The sequence below is a fragment of the Psammomys obesus genome, unplaced genomic scaffold (genome assembly GCF_907164565.1).
Source record: "Psammomys obesus unplaced genomic scaffold, mPsaObe1.curated_primary_1811, whole genome shotgun sequence".
NCBI classification, from domain to species: Eukaryota; Metazoa; Chordata; class Mammalia; order Rodentia; family Muridae; genus Psammomys; species Psammomys obesus.
In genome coordinates, this window is record NW_026596046.1 from 36,615,100 (window position 1) to 36,634,214 (window position 19,115).

Sequence of the window (19,115 nt, forward strand, 5' to 3'; positions counted from 1 at the left end):
GTGTGTGTGTGTGTGTGTGTGTGCGCGCGCATGTGCCCCTTCCCCTATAAAGGCTGAGGTTATCACATTTGACAGCAAGTACCCTGCCATCTTGCCACATACATTCCCTTCCCCCTTCCCTTTTTCCTTTTTGAGGCACAGTCAATACTAGTTTTAAATTTGCTATGTAACCGAGGGTGACCTTGAGCTCCTAGTCCTCATGTTCTAACTCCCTAGTGTTGAAATTACAGGCCTGTGCCACCACGCCTGTTAAATCCCCTTCCTCATCTGTATGGTGGAGTTCGCCAATCTTATCTGTCATGTTATTAAGAGGGTCAACTGGCAAAGTTGGCACTTTGTAAGAACTCGCTCTTCTGCTTTTCCTTACAAGAATTGAATGGACAGAGATATGCCCAGAGAGGGTCGCTGACCCTGAGGTCAGAAAAGGTGTAGAGTGCATTCCAACAGTAGCTTGCGTGTCTGGCTGTAACAGCCTTCATATCTCGGGCACCTTCCACTCGCCTGCATGAATTCATGTCTCACATCATGTGATGCAGATATCCCTTCAGCCATTTTACAAAGCAACAGACGTAAAACTTCGAGGTGAATGATTCACGCTGTACAGGTCCCAAGAGGGTCCAGTATGAGATCAGACCTGGCCTCAAGCCAGACATTGGTAATAGGTTAGAGACCGAAAGACCCATCCTCAGGGTCCAATATTTAGGGCTACAGGAACAGTTAAGGAGCCAAAATAGGGAACAAGAGAAAGGATTAGGCACCTCTGAGGTGGAGCTGGACAGAAGACATGAAGCCTCCATACAGGAAACACAATTTTAGTTGCTGAGACTGGGTAGACATGGTCATTTTAGTAAAATTTCTACTCGTCTATTTGTTCTGGAAACCTTAAGAAAATGGTAAATAATTCAGTCAAGAAAAGTACCTTTTGGGGCCCATGAACTGGCAAAAACATTTGCTGTGGAAGCCTAATAACCTGAGTTTTATCAGTGGATGGAACAAAACAAGAGAGAACTGCCCCTGAAAGTTTTGCTCTGACCTCCACAGACAGGCCATGACATATGCAGGACACACAGTCACACGCTCACCGTGCACTTCATGTACACAGTCAAAAATAATATTTTGTGGCTTTGGTGAGTTTGGTGGTGTATACCTGTAATCCACAAACACTTACCTTGAGATCAAGGCTATTCTGGGCTACACAGTGAGTTCAAAGACTGCCTGAAACCCTGTTTTCAAAAAAGAAAGGGGCAGGCGAGATGGTTCAGTGGGTTAATGGCACATGCTGACGAGCTTACAGTCTGAGTTTGATCCCAGGACCCGTGTTGTGATAGAAGAGAACTGACTGTCTAAGAATGTCCTGTGATCTCCACACATGGACCAGGCCCTCAATACAATTGGCCAGGTGGGGAGAGCAGGCCTTTAATCCCAGCACTCAGGAGAAGAATAAGGCAGATCTCTGTGAGTTTGAGGCTAGCCTGGAACTAGAGCAAGTTCCAGGACAGCCAATGCTGTCTAAGATAGAAATGATTAATATTGAAAGAAAGGAAAAGAAAAATAGTTTTTTTTCCCCCAGTAATACACCTTTTCTCTAGACTTGGAGCCGCAAAGAGTAGGTCTGAGATGAATTTCTCTGGATCAGCCCCCATCATTGCTCAGCCCAGTACCTAGGGTGAGGACCTAGACAGGACCTAGGCTGAGTGGACTAAGAAGACCAAATACATGAAAAAGAGCTCTTACAGGTTAGCATTTTTGAACCTCTGGTTCCCATTCTCCAGTGGTGGTTATAGCTGTTCTATGGGATTGCTCTATAGTTATTATTGGCATGGCTTCTGACACATGAGTAATTAGTGTGCCTTGTCTGTTTTCCATCTGGTAAAGTAGGGATATTGTTTCTATGTTGCTGAGGGAGGTAGCTTAGTGGGTAGAGTGCTTGCCCAGCATACACCAAGCTTGATTCCATAACCCATAACCCATCCATACCCCATGGGTTGGTAATACACCACTTGTCCTACCCTCAGAAAGAATCAGAAGTTCAAAGTCATCCATGGCTACTTAGCAGGTTTGAGGCCAGTCTGGGCTACATGAGAGTCTTGCCTACTTTTTTGTGGGGAGGAAGGTACTATTTTTTTCCTTTGTGATGTGGGAGTGCTGGTGGAGATAAGAGGACACCCTGCAGGAGTCAGTTCTCTCCTTCCACTGTGGTTTCCAAGGTTTGCACTCATGTTGCCAGGCTTGTGGCAAGCGCTGTTAACCACTGAGCCAGCTCATCCACCCAGAGGTCTCACTGAGCAAGCCATAGGAGTCTCAGTCTTTACAAAACAAAAATTAAAAAAAAAGGGGGTTCACCTTATTTTTATGAGGATTAATGAGTTAACACATGCAGAGTAGAAATGTGAGAATTTCAGCAGGTTTTCAGCAGTGGTGACTGGCTCAGAGCCCTGAATCTGCCGCAGGTGGTCCCGGCGCTACCCAAGATGTGTACCGGTCCCCTCGCTCTCCTGCCTTGTTTGGGTGGGAACGTCTTTTCCAAGAGGTCCCTCTTTATGGATCAGTCTGGGCTAGGCCCAAGTGGGAAAAGGACGCTGGGCCTGGTTTCTGGGTCGGCAGACCCCGCGCCCCCCCCCCATCCCTTACCAGCGACGGCGGACAGGGTAGGGCGCCCTCTTCTGATACAAGGTGGAAACAGCTTTGCCCAGCGTTTCTGGGGAGGGCTCAGAGGATCTCACTACCTCCAAGGTGGTTTTGGTTTATTTTATTTTATTTTTTCAGCTCCTTTCGTTGGATGCTGTAGAACGGCCATAGGGAGCAAAGTTTGAGGGAAAAGAGCCAAGGCTGGGGCAAGATTGGCTTAATGTTTAAGAAGTGCAAAGCTGGAGAATTCGATTAGAGGGTGGAAGCCTGGAGAACCGGGTCAGGAAGTGAAAGAAATCTGAGCCCACTGAATGTTATGTTCTTTCAACAGGTGACGGCCAGAGGTAAGATACAAGGTGACTGGTCCAGTGTGTTAAAGCCTGGTGTCCAGGGCCCTTCTGGCTGCTCTCACGCAGCCAGAAATAGTGGGGCAGAGCCGACCTAGGGAGGAGAGCCGAGCAGGAGAGCCAGGGGTCGCGGTCCGAAAACAGGGAGGAGCCAGTGCGTAGACTGGGTCTCGGTTTCCTCTCTAAGACCCGCCCCGCCGCGCCGGCACCGCCTCGCGCCGCTGCTGCCGCGACCCGCCCCCTCCCCCTAGCCCCCGGGCCGGGCGGGGGTCCGTTTCCGCGCCCCTGCCTGTGGGACGCGGCCCCCTAGCCTCCACCTCCCGGGTGAGTAAGGGGATTGCCGGCTCGGGCGCCCCTCCACGAGGTCTGGCTGCCGAAGGCCTGCAGTCCGTGTGCCCGCCCGCCCTGAGCACACTCGGAACCCGGGAACTGCAGCGTAGACGCCGGGCCGGCCTCCCGCCTCTGCCTGCGCGGTGACAGGGCCAGGTGTGCCGGCATTAAGCTCTGCCTCCTCTCCTCCGCAGGGCCTTCTGCTCAAGATCCCCTCGGGCGCTGCGGATGGAGGCTCGGGGAGCTTTGGAACCTCATACACTAGTTTTGAATTCCAGCGCTGCCAGGGACTAGCCTGTGGCTTCCAGTAAGTGTTTTTAACCGCCCTGCTACTTAGTTTCCTCCTCTGTGAAATGGGAACCCGGACGACAGCACCTACTCCTAAAATAAACCGGACTGGGAGAGATACTGTACATTCAGTACTGAGCTCAGAATGTAGATTTTGACCGGAGTGTGGTAGTGACATCTTTAGGGACTTTGGATATGAAGTGAGGGTACTCCTACAAAAGCAGTTTTCAGAGCCCGTGTGGTGCCTGTAATCCCAGCAACAGGGAGGCAGGGGCAAAAAGATTGGGAGTTTCCAGACAGCCGGGATACAGAAAAGAGCCTTTCTGTGCAAGCGCTTGCGCACACACAAACTAAAATAAAACACAACCAACTAAGTCGTACCAGTGAAGAAGTTAAAGCCGTCTGGGAGCAGAACTTAAGGTGGTGAGCTCCGAAAACTGAGACACGGAGAGGTCACCAAATTGGAGGCGCCCTGGAAGTAATCTAAACCATGTGATTTCCTTCTCTTTTTCCCTTTCTTCTCTGTCTCTCACTCCCTCTCCCCTCACCCCCCCTTTTTGTTTTTTGAGACAAGATTTCTCTCTGTCCTGAACTCAATGTATAGACCAGGCTGGCCTCTAACTCACAGAGATCTACCTGCCTCTGCCTCCCAAGTGCTGATTTTCTTCTCTTGTACACTTTGAAACAGGCCCAGGATGGTTAGGTGACTTGTCCACGGTCACACACCTGAAAGGGAGGCCAGGCACACTGCCAAGAAGTGGACCCAGCCATCCTTTCTGGTTGTTTCTGACACTGTCCTTGAACCACCTCCTCTTCCCTACCTGGGGTAAGGTCTGTTGAAACCTGAAGATCTGGTTAGAGGAGTCTGGTGCTCCTGGGGGATAAGGGGCAGCTGGCTTGGGGAGGGGGTGTCAGGGGGAGGATTGGGTTAAATCAACTTCGATAGAGTCTAGGTGTGGGCTGGGTGGAAACGGTGCTCTCATCTAGAGCCTTATCCAGGGAATGCCCAAAAGGAGAGAAGGACTTGAGAACTTGGGTTGGGCTGCCCAATCTGGCCTGGCAGAGAGGTAGATGGAAAAGAAGATGAAAATGAGGAGATGTGTCCACCTGTTTCTGGAATGCTAGGAGGCCAGGCTGAGATCAGTTAAGGGTGGGGCCAGAAAGAGTTATGGCTTGAGACCAGAAGGGCCGGTTTTTATGTACCTGGAGCCAGCTATAGCTTGGCATCAAGAAACCTAAAGTCTGGAATGACTGTTCCCCAGACTCAGCTTTGAGGAAGAGACTCTCTCATCATGGTTTCTCCATCTTTACAATGGGAACAGGCAGATTAGCTCATCTTGTATAGATATGTAGTATTTGTTTTGTTTTCTCCTTTGCTCACTCCAGTCCAAGTCTGACTTTCCTGTCTAGAGGTTTTGGTTCAGAGAGAAAGGGATTAAGAAATCAGAGTTGAGCCGGGCAGTGGTGGCACACACCTTTGATCCTGGGACTTGGGAGGCAGAGACAAGTGGAGTTCTGTGAGTTTGAGGCCAGCTTGTTCTACAGAGTGAGTTCTAGGACAGCCAGGGCTACACAGAGAAGCCCTGTCTCAAAAAACAAACAAACAAAGAATCAGAATTGAAATATGTGGCTCTGTGTGGATCCTACATTGCCTTTCTTTCTTTCTCTCTCTTTCTTTCTTTCTTTCTTTCTTTCTTTCTTTCTTTCTTTCTTTCTTTCTTTCCTTCTTTCTTTCTTTCTCTTTATCTTTTTTGGTTTTTTGAGACAGGGTTTCTCTGTGTAGCCTTGGCTGTCCTGGACTCCCTCTGTAGACCAGGCTGTGATTTTCCTGCCCCTGGCCCCCAAGTGCTGGGATTAAAGGCATGTGCCACCACACCCAGCTCCCTACATTTTCTTGCTGCTGATTCTGAGTAGAGTTCTGTTTTAGCTTCCCTTCTATACACTGAGAGGGGTTGGGCTAGGGTTGGTAGTGTCCTTAGCTATTATAGTACCTGACTTAGAATCCCTCTGTCTCTCTCTGGTTTCTTTAGACAGGGTTTTTCTGTGTATCCCTGGCTATCCTAGAACTCTCTCTAGACCAGGCTGGCCTCAAACTCACAGAGCTCCACCTGCCTCTGCCACCCAAGTGCTGAGATTAAAGGCATATGCCTCCACTGCATGGCAAAAACTCTTGTCTGAGGGAAAAATCAGTTTACAAAAGCCTTCACCTCATCTCAGGAGGCACTGGGTACTGAGAAACCACCAGAAGCTGACCAAGCGGCTCTGACCTGCACCCAGCAAACCCAGGCTATCACCAGGCCTGATTCTGCAAAGCCTTTCACCCTTAGAGCATGTGAGGCTGCAGGCAGGGACAATCATGGGATGGGGGTTCTGTGAGCTTCCATAGAGTGCCTGCTGTGCTGGATTGCTGTGCCCGCACACGGCTCGCCAGAGTCTGGAAGGGCCTGAAGGTGCAGCAGAGCCCTGCTCTGGTGAGTGAAGCATAGAATTGATAGGCCCTGAACCAGGAGGCTGGGGCAGAGGCTTGGGTGGGTGGGGTGGGTGGGTGGGCACAAGCCAGTCTGTTCACCAGGTGAGAGACCAAATAACCCAACTACTGCAGTGCAAGGCCTGTCTAGGCAGACAGGGTTGAGAAGAAGGTCATCCAGTCTGTTTGAGGCTTTAGGTCAGTATAGATGGAAGTCATTGTCTTCCCTGAAACTGAAATTGAGTGTTGCCTTGGGATTCTGAGTCTTTCTCATCTGGGGCATGAACTGTCAAGGTTTAGGAGTCTCCTCAGACTCCCTAGCCCTGAGGTTTAGATCAAGCACGAGTGCTAGCATTACCGTGAGCCCTCGGCCTGCTGCCTGAGGCCTGACATCCTACCTTCCGTCCTCAGGTCTGACAGGATGTACCAGGTCCCACTGACACTGGACCGGGATGGGACCCTAGTCCGCCTCCGCTTCACTGTGGTGGCTGTGATCACAGTCTGCTGTCCACTTGTCGCCTTCTTCTTCTGCATCCTGTGGTCCCTGCTCTTCCACTTCAAGGAGACAACGTCTACACACTGTGGAGTAAGCCTTGAAGGACACTGGTGGCTCATATTCAAAAGATCCATCTGGATCTTTTCTGAGATCCTGATTTGATCTTATCAGAATGAGCCATTTCTCCTGTAGGCTCCTTCAACTATACTGGGCTACTGGGTGGTGGTGGGTTGCTTGTAAATTGAGCTCTCATGAATTAGGCTCCTTCTACTTTCCATGAACATTCTAGGAGCTGGGGTCACTAAAGTTGGGCAGTCCCCAAATCCAGAACCTGGGCAGGTATAGAGGTTTAATGTCTTTAATCACAGCACTTGAGAGTTAGAGGCAGGTAGATCTCTAAGACCTGATCCACACAGTGAGTTTCAGGCCAGTCAGGGTTCTAGAGAGACCCTGCCTTAAAAACCAGTCAGGGTTCTAGAGAGACCCTGCCTTAAAAACCAGTCGGGGTTAGAGAGACCCTGCCTTAAAAACAAATAAGGAAGAAAAGGCCATGCTCTATGAAGACTCTGCTTCATAGAGGAGCAGAGTCAGGAGCTCCAGGGTTTCCTGAAGGGTGAGGGGAGTCTGGGACTGAGAGGACACTGTAGGCCTCACGGCGTGTCACTGCAGGCCCTATGCCTGTGTCTGTGGGAATGCAGTTTTGTGTATGTATGTGATTGTGAGGGGCATGCCTATATTTAAAGGCTTTAAGTCGGGTTATGTGTGTGAGAGAGACTGCCTGTCTGTGTGGGGACCTAGTTTGTGCCTGAATATGTGTTCTAGGGTGGGTCCTGTGTCCTCTGAGGGTACTTGAGCTATGAAAAGAGATTTGAGAGTTTTGTTGTTCAATATAATATCAAAGTGACTGGGGTGCGACTTGTAATAGGTGTTGACACCTATTACACTCCTCATTCACTGACTGACAGTGCTACCTGAGACCCAGAGAGTGAGCTTCAGTCCCTTTGTCCATAGGGTGGTTGATGATACCTGCCCTGCTTCTTTCCAAGGCCAGTGTAGCAGTCCAGGTAGAAACAGCATGGGGCGATGAGTTGGGGAGTGCAAAGGGCGGACAACAGGAGGAGGAAGAGATGAGAAAGAGAAGAGATCATATGGTTAGGAGGTGGGTCAGGAGATCAAGAGGCAGGGCCCCAGGTGAGGCAGAGCCTGGACAGGGAGCTCCGGCAGCCCTGGAGAAAGCTGAAGGCCCGGAAGCCTCCGAACGCTCCTGGGAAGGCCATCTGCCCCCCAGGAAGTCTAGGTCTCGCAGAGGAGCCTGCCTGGAGTCTGGGGTGATAGCCCACTTCTTTTGTTCAGTATGACTTGAAATTTTTCTTTCTAATTTATAGACATAATCCCTGATTGAGGCACACAGTCTAATGAGAGATGTAAGAGGAGATAGTGGCTTATTCCTCTAATCCAAGAAGTGGGGAGGCCAAGGTAGGAGGACTCACATGAAATCAAGGTCAGCCTGGGCTAAAGAGTGAAACCCATCTCAGCCCCACCCTCCAACAAATAAGTAAAAGGAGATGGAAGGAACAGGACTGGGAGAAAAGAGAGGAGCTAGGTTAGAGGTTCTCAAGTGTGTGTTGTGACCCCACAGGGGTCACACAGTCAGATATTTACATTATGAGTCATAACAGTAGCAAAATTATGGTTATGAAGTAGCAACAAAATAACTTATGGTTGGGCGGGGTCACCACAACATGAGGAAGTGTACTAAAGGGTCGTAATATTAGGAAACTGGGGGACCTAAGGTCATTCCCTGCCTTAGCGTGGGTGCTGCAGATAATGCATCATCTGTTCCTATTACCTAACTCCTGTCCATCCTGAAAATCCCTTCCAAGGTGTCTCCTCCTCTAGAACACCTTGCCTAGCTTCTTTGAGTCAACTGGGCTCTCTTCTAAGTGCCTACTGTTCTCGGTGAGACTGCCTACATTTCTTTCATACCATTTCCATATCTGTCTTCCTCAGCAGACTGGGCTCTCCGTGAGAACAGCACTGCACTGAGTCAGAAAGTGCTTGTCGAGTAAATGGGCAGGACTTCTCAGCCTAGTGCTCTGGGAAAGGGAGATAGTCTAAACAAAATCCGAAAGACTTTACAGCTCAGAGGTTCAGCAGAGTAGGCTCTCAGCTCTGCCTGTCTTGCAGGCCCTCAGGCCAGCGGGACCAGTGACCTCAGTCCACCTGATCCCCTCTACCTGACTCTTAGCATACCAGTTAGGGAACTAACATAGGTAGTTGCTGGCCCTAGGAATACTTCACCCCCACTCCCTGAGGCTCTTCTGTTGGATACAGTTGAAGCTTTTATTTATGCTTTGAGTTTCCTATCCAGAATATCCCAGGAAGGGCCAACCCTAGGAAGAAAATAAGTAATGTAGCCTCATACATCCGCCATTAATGACATCGCCTCTACTTATACATCCCAAGTAGCAGGAGCTCCCTTCAGGTAACCTGCTTTAAGGAGGTTTAGTAACTAACAATGAGCACACTATTCTTTATAATAAGCATAGATTTTTTTTCTTGCGGGGGGGGGGGGTTTGACACAGGGTTTCATTATATAGTTCTGGCTGGCCTAGAACTTGTTCTGTAGAACAGGGTGGCCTCAAACTCACAGAGATCCACCTGTCTCAGCCTCCCAAGTGCTGGGATTAAAGGCGTGCACTACCATGCCTGGCTGATAGATTTTCTTTTGAATCCCTGCCCTGGCCTTGGTCCTGCAGAGATGGAGAGCCCTAAGTCTGTCAGAGTAGTGTGGCACTAATTTGCAGGCAACCTTCCGGGACAGCGTCTACAGGCTCCTTAAAACCCTAAACACGTCCTTGGGTCCTTGGACTCTGTCCAGTTGTTTACCTGTGTTATCTTTGTTGGGCCCAGATCTGGATAATTAGATGCCAGCTGGCCTGGCAATGCAGGCACAAGGAGTACTGTTCCTTCCTCTTCCTAGCAGACTTTGGTTGATGCAGCCGAGCTACCGTTCGCGTTTCTGTACAGATGCGGGCTGGACTCAGAGGCTTCCTACCTGGGCTTGTCTCGAGCTCTTTTGGACTTGACTCTATTTTATTCATTCTTTGTGTGTGTATACACGCAGGCACATGTATTCATGCGTCCATGCCCCAAGCACATGTGTGCAGTCAGGGGACAACTTTGTGGAGTCTTTTATTTCCTTCCGCCTTCACACGGGTTCCAGGTTCTGACTCGGTCGCCAGGCTGCATGACAAATGCTTTCAGCCTTCAGACATCTCGCCAGCCCCTTGGTTCTCCTCACACAGGGTTAGTCAGCTCTCTTTGTGGGTCCAAAAACATATCCAGTCATGTTCTCATGAAAAAGAGGCAGCTTCTTCTTTCTCTTTTCCCTTTCTAGAAACCTGATTGTCCCCTGGACACAGTGTTTACAAAGGTGTCCGCCCCCGTGCCTGGCGGAGAAGCTAGTGGGCTGCCCTTAGTCACTATCACTTCTCACAGTTGCACAGTGTTCCGGGATTTATGAGGTGGCCTTGTTGATTCTGAGAAGGCTGTGTGCCTGGGCAGGCATGGAGAGCTTGGCTTTGTGGGCGGAGGGCAGGCCCTGAGGACCTGGGGGTGGGACCCTCTGGTCTGGAGCAGCTTCAGTCTGGCTAGAGCCTTCAGTCCTATCCCAGGATTCTTCGGCACCCAGTGTAAGTGTTTCTTGATCTCCCTCCCATTCCGGGACATTCCTGATGGAAAGCCACTCTGGTGGACTGGGGTCTGCTTCCTCCTTAATGGGAGGACGTATGGGTTCCAAAGAAAGATTTGGGCCTAGGCCCTTTAATTCAAAGCCAGACCTCTGCCTCAACTTGCCCCAAAAGGGAGCCCAGCTGGAGGAACCATGGTGGTCAGAACTTTAGGGACTGTAGTCAGAGACGGTACTTCTCGGGCAGGAGGGAAGAAGGGGTGGGAAAGCCAGCTCCCTGGGTCTGTATTTAACCTGGATGGAGGCTGCCTGGGTTTGACTCAGTACACTGAGCTGAAGCTGAAGGGAGAAGGTTCTTAAGACCCTCACATTCCTCCAAGTTTTGGATTGGATAAGCTTGTCCTCATAGAGGGGAAAGGAATGGATATTTGGGCCTCCACAGAATCAGAGTGCTGCTGACCTGCGGCTTGGCTCATTTAGAGCCTGGGGGTGGAATGGTTGGTAATTTGTAGATCTACTGAAGTGAGTCGTAGGACATTCTCAATGTTCCTAGTTGAACATGGGTGAGAAGGAGGAATGTGATCAGACAGGGTCAGTGGGAGGTCTGAGCCAAGGGTTCTTAATTGAGAGCCTTAACTTCTAGGTAACAAGAGGCTTTAGTTCAGGCATTTTGTCCTGGTAGTTCTGGGTCCTCGTCTCCCCTGCTTTGTGATGGGAATGCCAACTTTTCCACTTCGATCCTTCTCCTCCGCTGCCGTGAGGATGGTGACTGTGAAGTGAAGCCATCACAGTTGCAATATTCATGCCCTGAGACCCTTTATTGTCTAGGCTCTTTAAAAGGGGGAACCAGGGCTGGAGAGACGGCTCAGAGGTTAAGGGCACTGGCTGCTCTTCCAGAGCTCCTGAGTTCAATTTCCATCAACCATATGGTGGCTCACAGCCATCTATAATACGATCTGTTGCCTTCTTCTGGCATGCAGGTGTACGTGTAGACATAACACTGTCTCTATAATAAATAAATAAATCTTAAAAAATAAACAAACAAACGTTACTGGGTTTAAAAAAAAAGGATGGAACTAGAGTATGAGCGTGCCATGGTTCCTAAGAGCTGCCCTGCCTGTCTCTGCCATACTTGTCCCATCTCTCTCATCTTCTATCTTCTTTTTCTGCCCTTCCTTCCACTTAAGTTCTGGCTTTTCCTTGTACCAGCTCTGGAAAAGGCTTTCCTTTCCCAGGCCCACGTATCCTACCAGGCCCCAAGTTGTGCCCCTTGCCTTGCTTGGACCACTCCTTACAGGATGTTCTCTGCGCCCTTGGACCCTGATGGGACCGTGTTCCGGCTCCGATTCACAGCCTTTGTCTGGTGGGTCATCACTTTCCCCCTGTTCGGCTTCTTCTTCTGCATCATCTGGTCTCTGGTGTTCCACTTTGAGTACACGGTGGCCACTGACTGCGGGGTGAGTTCCAGGATCCCAGCACCCGGGGAAGGGCAGTTATAACATAGTGGTAAGGGAAGAATCAGGGAGCAGGAGAAAAGAGGAGCATCAGAGAGAGGAAAGTGACAAAAGGGTTGGGGCTGAGGCAGGTAGGTCAGGGTTCATGGAGAAATTAGAGGCAGGGCCTCTAAGAGTTGAATCTCCACCACCTCTAGAATTGGAAGAGGATTACAAAAAGTGCAAAGGAGTTGGGACAGAGGATGGTGGGAGAGTGTTGGGGAGGGGAGGAATTGGGGCTGGGCAGGGTTGGTCAGGAGGAGGAAGATACAAAAGAAGAACTAGACTAGATGAAGCTAGGGGCTAAGGATGCCTAAGAGGCCAGGAGCCAGGATAAGTAGCAAGTAGTTTTAGCTCAGGTTAGGGAAATTATCCCTGATCTGGTTTCTCTACTGGCAGCCCTAGGCCCTGCAACCTGTGTCCACTCAGGGTAGCTAGAAACCAGGATAGACTTCCTGCTTCCTAGATCAATCTATGAGGTCTTTCTTGAAGGCTCAAGAGTACAAGTTGTGTATCAGAGACATGGATGAACATACACTTGCTCTTAGCATCTAATTCATACAAGAGATGGCCTTTAGACACAGTTACAATGTAGTGAGTTAGAATTCTTTTTTTCTTAAAGATTTTATCTTTAATTATTGCTATGTGTATCTGTGTGTGGGTATGTGCGTATAAGTGCAGGTATGGTGGAAGACAGAAGACGACATCTGATCCCCAGAGCTGGAGCAACAGGCGGTTGTGAGCTGCCTGCGGTGGTGCTGGGGATCAGGCATTCTTAACTGCCAAGCTACCTTTTGACCCTGATTTGGGATCTTATTGTGATAAAGGGAATGCAGGGACTCTAGGACTCAGAGGAGACATTTAGCCTCTCTTGGAAACTGGAGAAGTTTTTTTTTGTTGTTGGTTTTTTTTTTTTTTATTTCTGGAAGGAGGGAAATTTGTTGCTGGAACGGAACGTGTGGAGGTGAGAAAGTATGGTTGTGAATGCCAGGCTAACAGCTGTGGGTTTTATCCTGATGGTGTGGGGGCTTTGGAACGATTGTAAGCAGAAAGAAACACAGGTTTGTGCTTCATTCAAGCTTCTGACCGGAGAAAGGATAGGGATCAAGAACAGGGAGACCAAGCCTGGTGGTGGTGACTGTGCCTTTAATCCCAGCACTCGGGAGAGAGAGGCAGGTGGAGCTTTGTGAGTTCAAGGCCAGCCTGGTCTATAGAATGAAGTCTGGACCCTCCCCGCCCCCCCCCCCCCCAAAAAAAAAGGAAAAAGAATAGGGAGACAGTGATGTTAGCACAGTGCCTCTACTGGAGCCCAGAGCCAAGACAGACTGAGGACACAGATGGGAGAGTGGAGCCCAGAGGAGAAGTAAATAGGATCATGAGGAGCTGGAGTTTTTGTCAAGTTGGTAAGGGGTGGAGGGCAAGAAGGTAGATAAGCTTTCTATAATTAGTATGATTAGTGTGTGTTTAAGGGGAGGGCTTTTGCCTGAATCCAAAAGAATTATTATTATTATCATTTTACATTTTTATTTATTTATTATGTATACACTGTTCTTCCTGCATGTCAGCAGAGGGCACCAGATCTCATTATAGATGGTTGTGAGCCACTATGTGGTTGCCAGGAATTGAACTCAAGACCTCTGGAAGGGCAATCAGTGCTCATAACCTCTGAGCCATCTCTCCAGCCTAAGAATTATTCGTTAATGATATGAAATGATAAGGAGTGTTTGTGGGTGACAGAGGACAATCTTGAGTTGACGTGTTTCAGGAGCCATCCACTTTGCTTTTTAGGACAGTCTCATTTAGCTAGGCTAGCTGGCCAGTGAGCCTCAAGGACCTCCCTATCTTTTCCTCCCCAGCACTGGAATTACAAGACATGCCATTGTGCCTGGCTTTTTTACCTGGGTCCTAGGGCTCAAGCTTGGGTTCTAATGCTTGCACAGCAAACATTTTACTTAGCTATCTTTCCAGTTCCTGGTTAGGGGATTTTTTTAATCTTTCCCTCTGTGAGCTTCTGATCTACTTCCCTATAGAACAGGGTTCTTTGCCCATCAGTGCTTTTAGCTCTGGGTTTATGGGGATGTTTCGAGTGAACTTTGTATATCTGGTGTCTTAGTGTATGAGGTTGTTGGCACACTTAGTGAATTAGGGAAACTGAATTGCTGGAGAAGAAAGTGGAAGTATTTCCGTGATTATATGTGTATGTTTGTATGTGATGGATGAGACAGTCCCTGCTCTCAAAATACTGCACCTTTAATCTGAAAGAAGTTTGTGAAGACAGCCTGACCCTCACTAGCTTTCTCTTCCTCTGAGTCAGGGGCCACCACCCAGTGCTTGAGCTTTCCCAGCAGGCTTCAGATACGGGTCCTGCCCCCCTCCCCCCCACATACACAAAGTAGCTGAGATTGGGAAGTAGTCTTCAGAATGCAGTTCCAGGAAGGCAGCACTTAGTCACCCAACTCAGGGCATCAGAGAGGCTATAACGGCAAGAGAGGAGGTCTCACCCACTGCTAGTGTTCTGCCTTCCCCCTGTAAGTGCTTTTCTGATACTCAGTAGCCCTGTGACTTATAGCCTTTCCTCATATTTTTCAAGAAAACCATCACTTTTATACCCACTGTGTGCCCAACACGGCGGGTGCTCTGTCACCCTACAAAGCCAGGTGTGCTGGAACCCAGGCTTTTAATTTCAGCACTCTGAGGTGGATTTGTGTGAGTTCAAGGCAGACTTGATCTACACAGTAAGTACCAGGCCAACGGGGGCTTGTTGTAGTTAATCAAAATTAAACAAATCCCCCTATAACATAGGCGACATTATAACCATATTACCAGTGAGGACATTGGAGCTCAGAGAGGTCAGAGAGGCCTTGCCAGGGTCACCTCGCTGATAAAGGCAGAGCTGGGAGGCAGAGCCAGCTTTGAGAGCAGCATCTCTGAGAACTCGGCACTTAGCTTCCTCTGGCTCTGATGGCTGTGAAGTCCCTGGATGACCTACCCCAAGCGCTGGGAGCTTCCTCCTGCATTGCCCAGTGTACCAGCAGTCCAGAGGCTCATTTGGCATCTGCACTGGAAGAAAACTCTGTTTCTGGAGATCTAAAACATGAACCCTACATACTTAGAGCAGAGGTGCCTAGTTGCTGGACTCTGCGCTGTCCTGGCCGTTAAGTGGGAAAGTGTCTGTGGAAAGTGTAGGCCGTGGGCTGGCAGCTTCTGGTACTGGGATCTTTTACAGAAGGGACTCTCACCTTCCAGACCTGCATGCCACTAGGTTTCCAGTGAGTTTATGTACGTCAAAGTTGGCAAAGCACAGTCTTGCACGAGATCCTTTTCCTCCCCCAACTATGCCGCTGTTCACTTGGCCCCATCCTTTTGCCTGTCAGCACACAGCACCAGTCCTTGCAGCTCTGTGAATAGTGCCTTTCCCTCTCTCATCAAGCTCCTCACAGAGAGCACAGCTCCTCACAGAATGAGGACTTCCAGGCACTGAGAAGGGTGGACAGAAGGGGTGCACCTGGGACAGGGTCATTTTCCTCTTTGTCTTTTAGACAGGTTTCTTGGTGCCCTGGCTGGCCTGGAACTTAGAGAGATCTGCCTGCCTCTGTCTCTGCTGAGATCAAAGGTGTGCACCACTACACCCCGCAGGGACATATTAGAGTATATCAGAATATTCATCTTTTTCTTTTTCTTTTCTTTCAGAGACAGGGTTTCTCTGTGTGTAGCCCTGGCTGTCCTAGGACTCGCTGTAGACCAGGCTGGCCTTGAACTCACAGAGCTCTGCCTGCCTCTGCCTCCCTGAGTGCTGGGATCACAGGCGTGCACCACCGGCAGGCTAGAGCTCCCTCTTATACCTGACCCTGTGGGGTACACAGGGTAGAGAGTGCCTGGAACCCTGCCTCACCTCAGGCTCTCACAGCGCCCTCTACACAGTGCTGCGCCCACCTAGGGGAAGGAGTGGAGCTGAGGCAGTGAGAGGAACAGCTCAGCGGGAGGTCTGTGACTCATCCTAGTCTTTGGGACTCAAACCTGGGATCCTGAGATGCCTACAGAGCCTTATTCAGGCACAGCCCGAGGTGTCAGCATAGGGACAGCCTGCCCAAACGTGCAGGTTCCAGTTTCAAGGAAGATAGAGGTCACTTTTGTCTAACTCCTAGACAGACTGGGGAATGAGTAGGTCAGTCCTGGGACCTAAAAGTGGAAGGTGTGGGAGGGCAGCAGCAGCAGAACTTGGAAGAGAAGGGGTGGCTTTGGTAAATGGGGTGGAGGCTCTCCTGGTGGGCAGGACCCGTAAAGGAGATGCCTAGACTCCGGGGTTAACTCTCTAGGTGCCCAATTACCTGCCATCAGTGAGCTCTGCCATTGGTGGGGAGGTTCCCCAGCGTTACGTGTGGCGCTTCTGCATTGGCCTGCACTCGGCACCCCGCTTCTTGGCGGCCTTCGCCTATTGGAACCACTACCTCAGCTGTGCATCCCCATGTCCGGGTTACCGCCTTCTCTGCCGCCTCAACTTCAGTCTCAACGTGGTGGAGAACCTGGCGCTGCTCGTGCTCACCTACGTCTCCTCCTCTGAGGACTTCAGTGGGTTCCCGGAGAAGGGAGGGGTGGTGGGCTCGGGAAGGGGCGCAGCCCTCCACCCTGCCTGAGGGTGAGGGTGGTGTCCGTGCGCTCTCCCTCCAGCCATCCACGAAAATGCTTTCATTGTCTTTATTGCGGCGTCCCTCGGTTACATGCTCCTCACCTGCGTTCTCTGGCGGCTGACCAAGAAGCACACAGTAAGTCAGGAGGTACGGTCTACCCCTACCGGGCACTAGGAGGCCCAGAAGAAAATCAAGGGCGTCCATCCTCAGGATGTGGGTACTGATGGGTAACAATGGGCTTTCTGATACCAGCCTAGCAGACAGGAATGGGGCTTTGGGCTGAGTCCTGGAGAGAAGTGGAGAATGACTGACTCACACTTGATCTCATCAAACATTTGGGTAGTACTGGAGAAGGCATAGAGGCTGGAAGTGGGGCCAAAAATCAAGGGTAGCAGCCAGGCCCAGTGGGTTAGAAATACCGTCAGTAACCACACCTACACGTGTGGCCTTTCTCTGCCCCACAATACCAGAAAGTGCCGGGTTGGTGGGGAAAGCCCCTGCATATTTACTGCTTCATCCTCAGCTGGGAAGAGCAAGGGATAGCCCTGTTCCCCAACACCCCTACCCCCACTCCCGCAAATGCACAGATGCTCATCATTTTTGCTGCCCCTGCCTGTACTCCCCCTTCCGTGACCACTTTGGGAACCAGGGGGGCAGTCCCAGCCTTTAGGGACCGAGTCTAAGAGGGAAGCCCACCCACATTTACCCAACATGCCACAGAGCGATCAGATAGCCTGTCCTCTAGGATCGCAAGTCCTACAGCTGGAAACAGCGGCTCTTCGTCATCAACTTCATCTCCTTCTTCTCGGCGTTGGCTGTCTACTTCCGGCACAACATGTACTGTGAGGCTGGAGGTGAGGACAGGCCGGGTCTGTGAGTATGTGACTTTAGAGCAGCTGTGTGGTTTGGTAGTGGGCATTGGTCTTGGGTGCTGGCTGTCACTGCGTTCTTTGTGGGGGGCTGGTAATGTGATGATTTAAGCCACTAGGAGGGTGGAACAGGAGGCTCATCACACCGTTTTTTGTCTTGCTAACAGTCTACACCATCTTTGCCATCCTGGAATACACTGTTGTCCTAACCAACATGGCGTTCCACATGACGGCCTGGTGGGACTTCGGGAACAAGGAGCTGCTGATAACCTCTCAGCCTGAGGAGAAGAGGTTCTAAACCCTCTCATGCTGGGAAGAGGCGGCCCACCGCCCAGAGACAAGACACTGCTCTGGCCTCCCTCTCTCCATGTCCTCCTGGCCCTTCTCAAGCTGGGGACTGGGTGAGAAGAGCAGCATGGGGTATGACAAGGCTGACCCCAACACTTCTGACTTCTCCCCAGCCCTTGCAGAGATCTTCAGGAAGCATCACCGTTAACTGAAAGGTCCTAAAAACTGGGCTGGCAGGGAAGCTCCACCACTTGGTGCTAAAGTCCCGAGGTCCATGACCGTTATCTAGTTTTTGACCTTATCTAGAGACTTCACTAGGGTTAGGAACCAGAGCGGTGGCTGCGAGCAGGAGCCCACAGCCGTTTTTCTCTAGGTCATTCATTTGACTGGTGTCTGGTGATCTACTGTGCCCACCCAGAGTGGCGGCAGGAGAATCCTGCCCAGGTGTTCTGGGTGTACCCCCTTCCCCATCAGCCTCTTTGTGATCCTGTGTATGACCGGGAAGTATGTTGTATGATCTCCAAGGGCTTTTGTCTTGGAGGTCAGCCAATGGAAGTAGTGCTCTGTACTTGACAGGTAACTTGTCCCAGAAAAAGCATCCAGCGTAGGCTGTGCTTTCCTTCCCACATAGAGCCACTGGCTTTTTGACATACTGGAGTATGCCTGTAACTCCAGCACCTTGGAGGCTGAGATGGGTGGACTGCTAAAGATCCATGCCAATCTGGGTTACACAGGGAGCCCTGGTCTCAAAAGCGAAATAGGATTCCAGGCATCTTAAAGATGCCTTTAATCCCAGCACAGCAGAGGCAGGCAATTACCTGTGAGTTCCAGGCCAGCCAGGGCTATATAGCAAGACCTTGTCTCAGGAAAAAAAAAATAATCAAAGAGCCCTAAAATCACAGACTTTTACGACCTTCCCCTCCTTTGACAAGAGGGAAGGGGGCAGAGGTAGATTTCCCTACTCCAGAATGGGTTCCTTGATTTTCTTTCATCTTCTCTACTGTCCCAGATACCCAGCTTTTATTTGTGTATTTTATTTCAAAGGACAATAAATTTTTTTTTCTTTGCCAACAGTCTGGGGTAGGTGTTAGTCTGGGGGTTCATTTCTGCGTGGGAACTGAGGTGAGGAACGGGGTCCAGAAGGGAGGATCTACGTCCTCAGCAGCTCATTGCTTCATCTGGTGTCTCCCTCACTCCCTCTGTCCGGTGTTCCCTAAGCCTGGCCTCAGCCTCCATTTTGTGCATGAACTACTTCGGAAATGACACAGCCTGGAAGCTGGCCTATGTAGGCGTCCTCCGTTGAAGCAGAGGCCTGGTTCTGACTATAATTCTGCCAGTAAAGACCTGTCCCCTTGGAGGTATGAGGGGACAGATCAGACGCGTGACTGCAAGCACCTGCCCTCAGGCTGGTGTCAAACCTTTTCCTTTTGGAGCCCGAGATCAGGAAGTGTTCCCCAAGCTTTGCATCCTAGTCCACTACTGCATCTATGGCTGGGTCCCAGAGCTTTGTTAGGGAAATTGAGGGGTGGTGGTAGAGAACCACAATGCAGCCTACTGTCTTCTGTCCCCTCATAGAGGAAACAAAGGTCC

The 19,115-nt window shown here is 50.3% G+C and overlaps 1 protein-coding gene across 8 annotated transcripts; it reads left to right on the forward strand.

Moving 5' to 3' along the window:
- The first annotated feature begins 2,721 nt into the window (after window positions 1-2,721).
- On the forward strand, window positions 2,722-18,601 carry Pgap2 (post-GPI attachment to proteins 2). 8 transcript variants are annotated; one of them, XM_055623158.1, is made up of 8 exons: window positions 2,723-2,972; window positions 3,500-3,612; window positions 4,282-4,419; window positions 6,472-6,646; window positions 16,057-16,309; window positions 16,409-16,515; window positions 17,114-17,222; window positions 17,405-18,601. In XM_055623158.1, exons 4-8 carry the CDS (start codon window positions 6,482-6,484, stop codon window positions 17,533-17,535), a joined length of 765 nt encoding a protein of 254 aa, XP_055479133.1. In that variant the 5' UTR covers window positions 2,723-2,972; window positions 3,500-3,612; window positions 4,282-4,419; window positions 6,472-6,481; the 3' UTR covers window positions 17,536-18,601. The 8 variants fall into 8 exon arrangements, with proteins under 8 accessions (XP_055479134.1, XP_055479133.1, XP_055479135.1 ...); XM_055623160.1 differs by having other exon boundaries at window positions 16,409-16,503; XM_055623164.1 differs by lacking the exons at window positions 2,723-2,972; window positions 4,282-4,419 and adding exons at window positions 3,185-3,299; window positions 11,532-11,704 and having other exon boundaries at window positions 6,472-6,647.
- The last annotated feature ends 514 nt before the right edge of the window (window positions 18,602-19,115 follow it).

Coding starts and splice junctions, on each gene's coding strand:
- Pgap2 (XM_055623155.1), top strand. CDS start 11,318: ATGGAACTAGAGTATGAGCGTGCCATGGTTCCTAAGAGCTGCCCTGCC. Junction 16,310..16,408: donor CTCCTCCTCTGAGGACTTCA/GTGGGTTCCCGG, acceptor CTCTCCCTCCAG/CCATCCACGAAAATGCTTTC. Junction 17,223..17,404: donor CATGTACTGTGAGGCTGGAG/GTGAGGACAGGC, acceptor TCTTGCTAACAG/TCTACACCATCTTTGCCATC.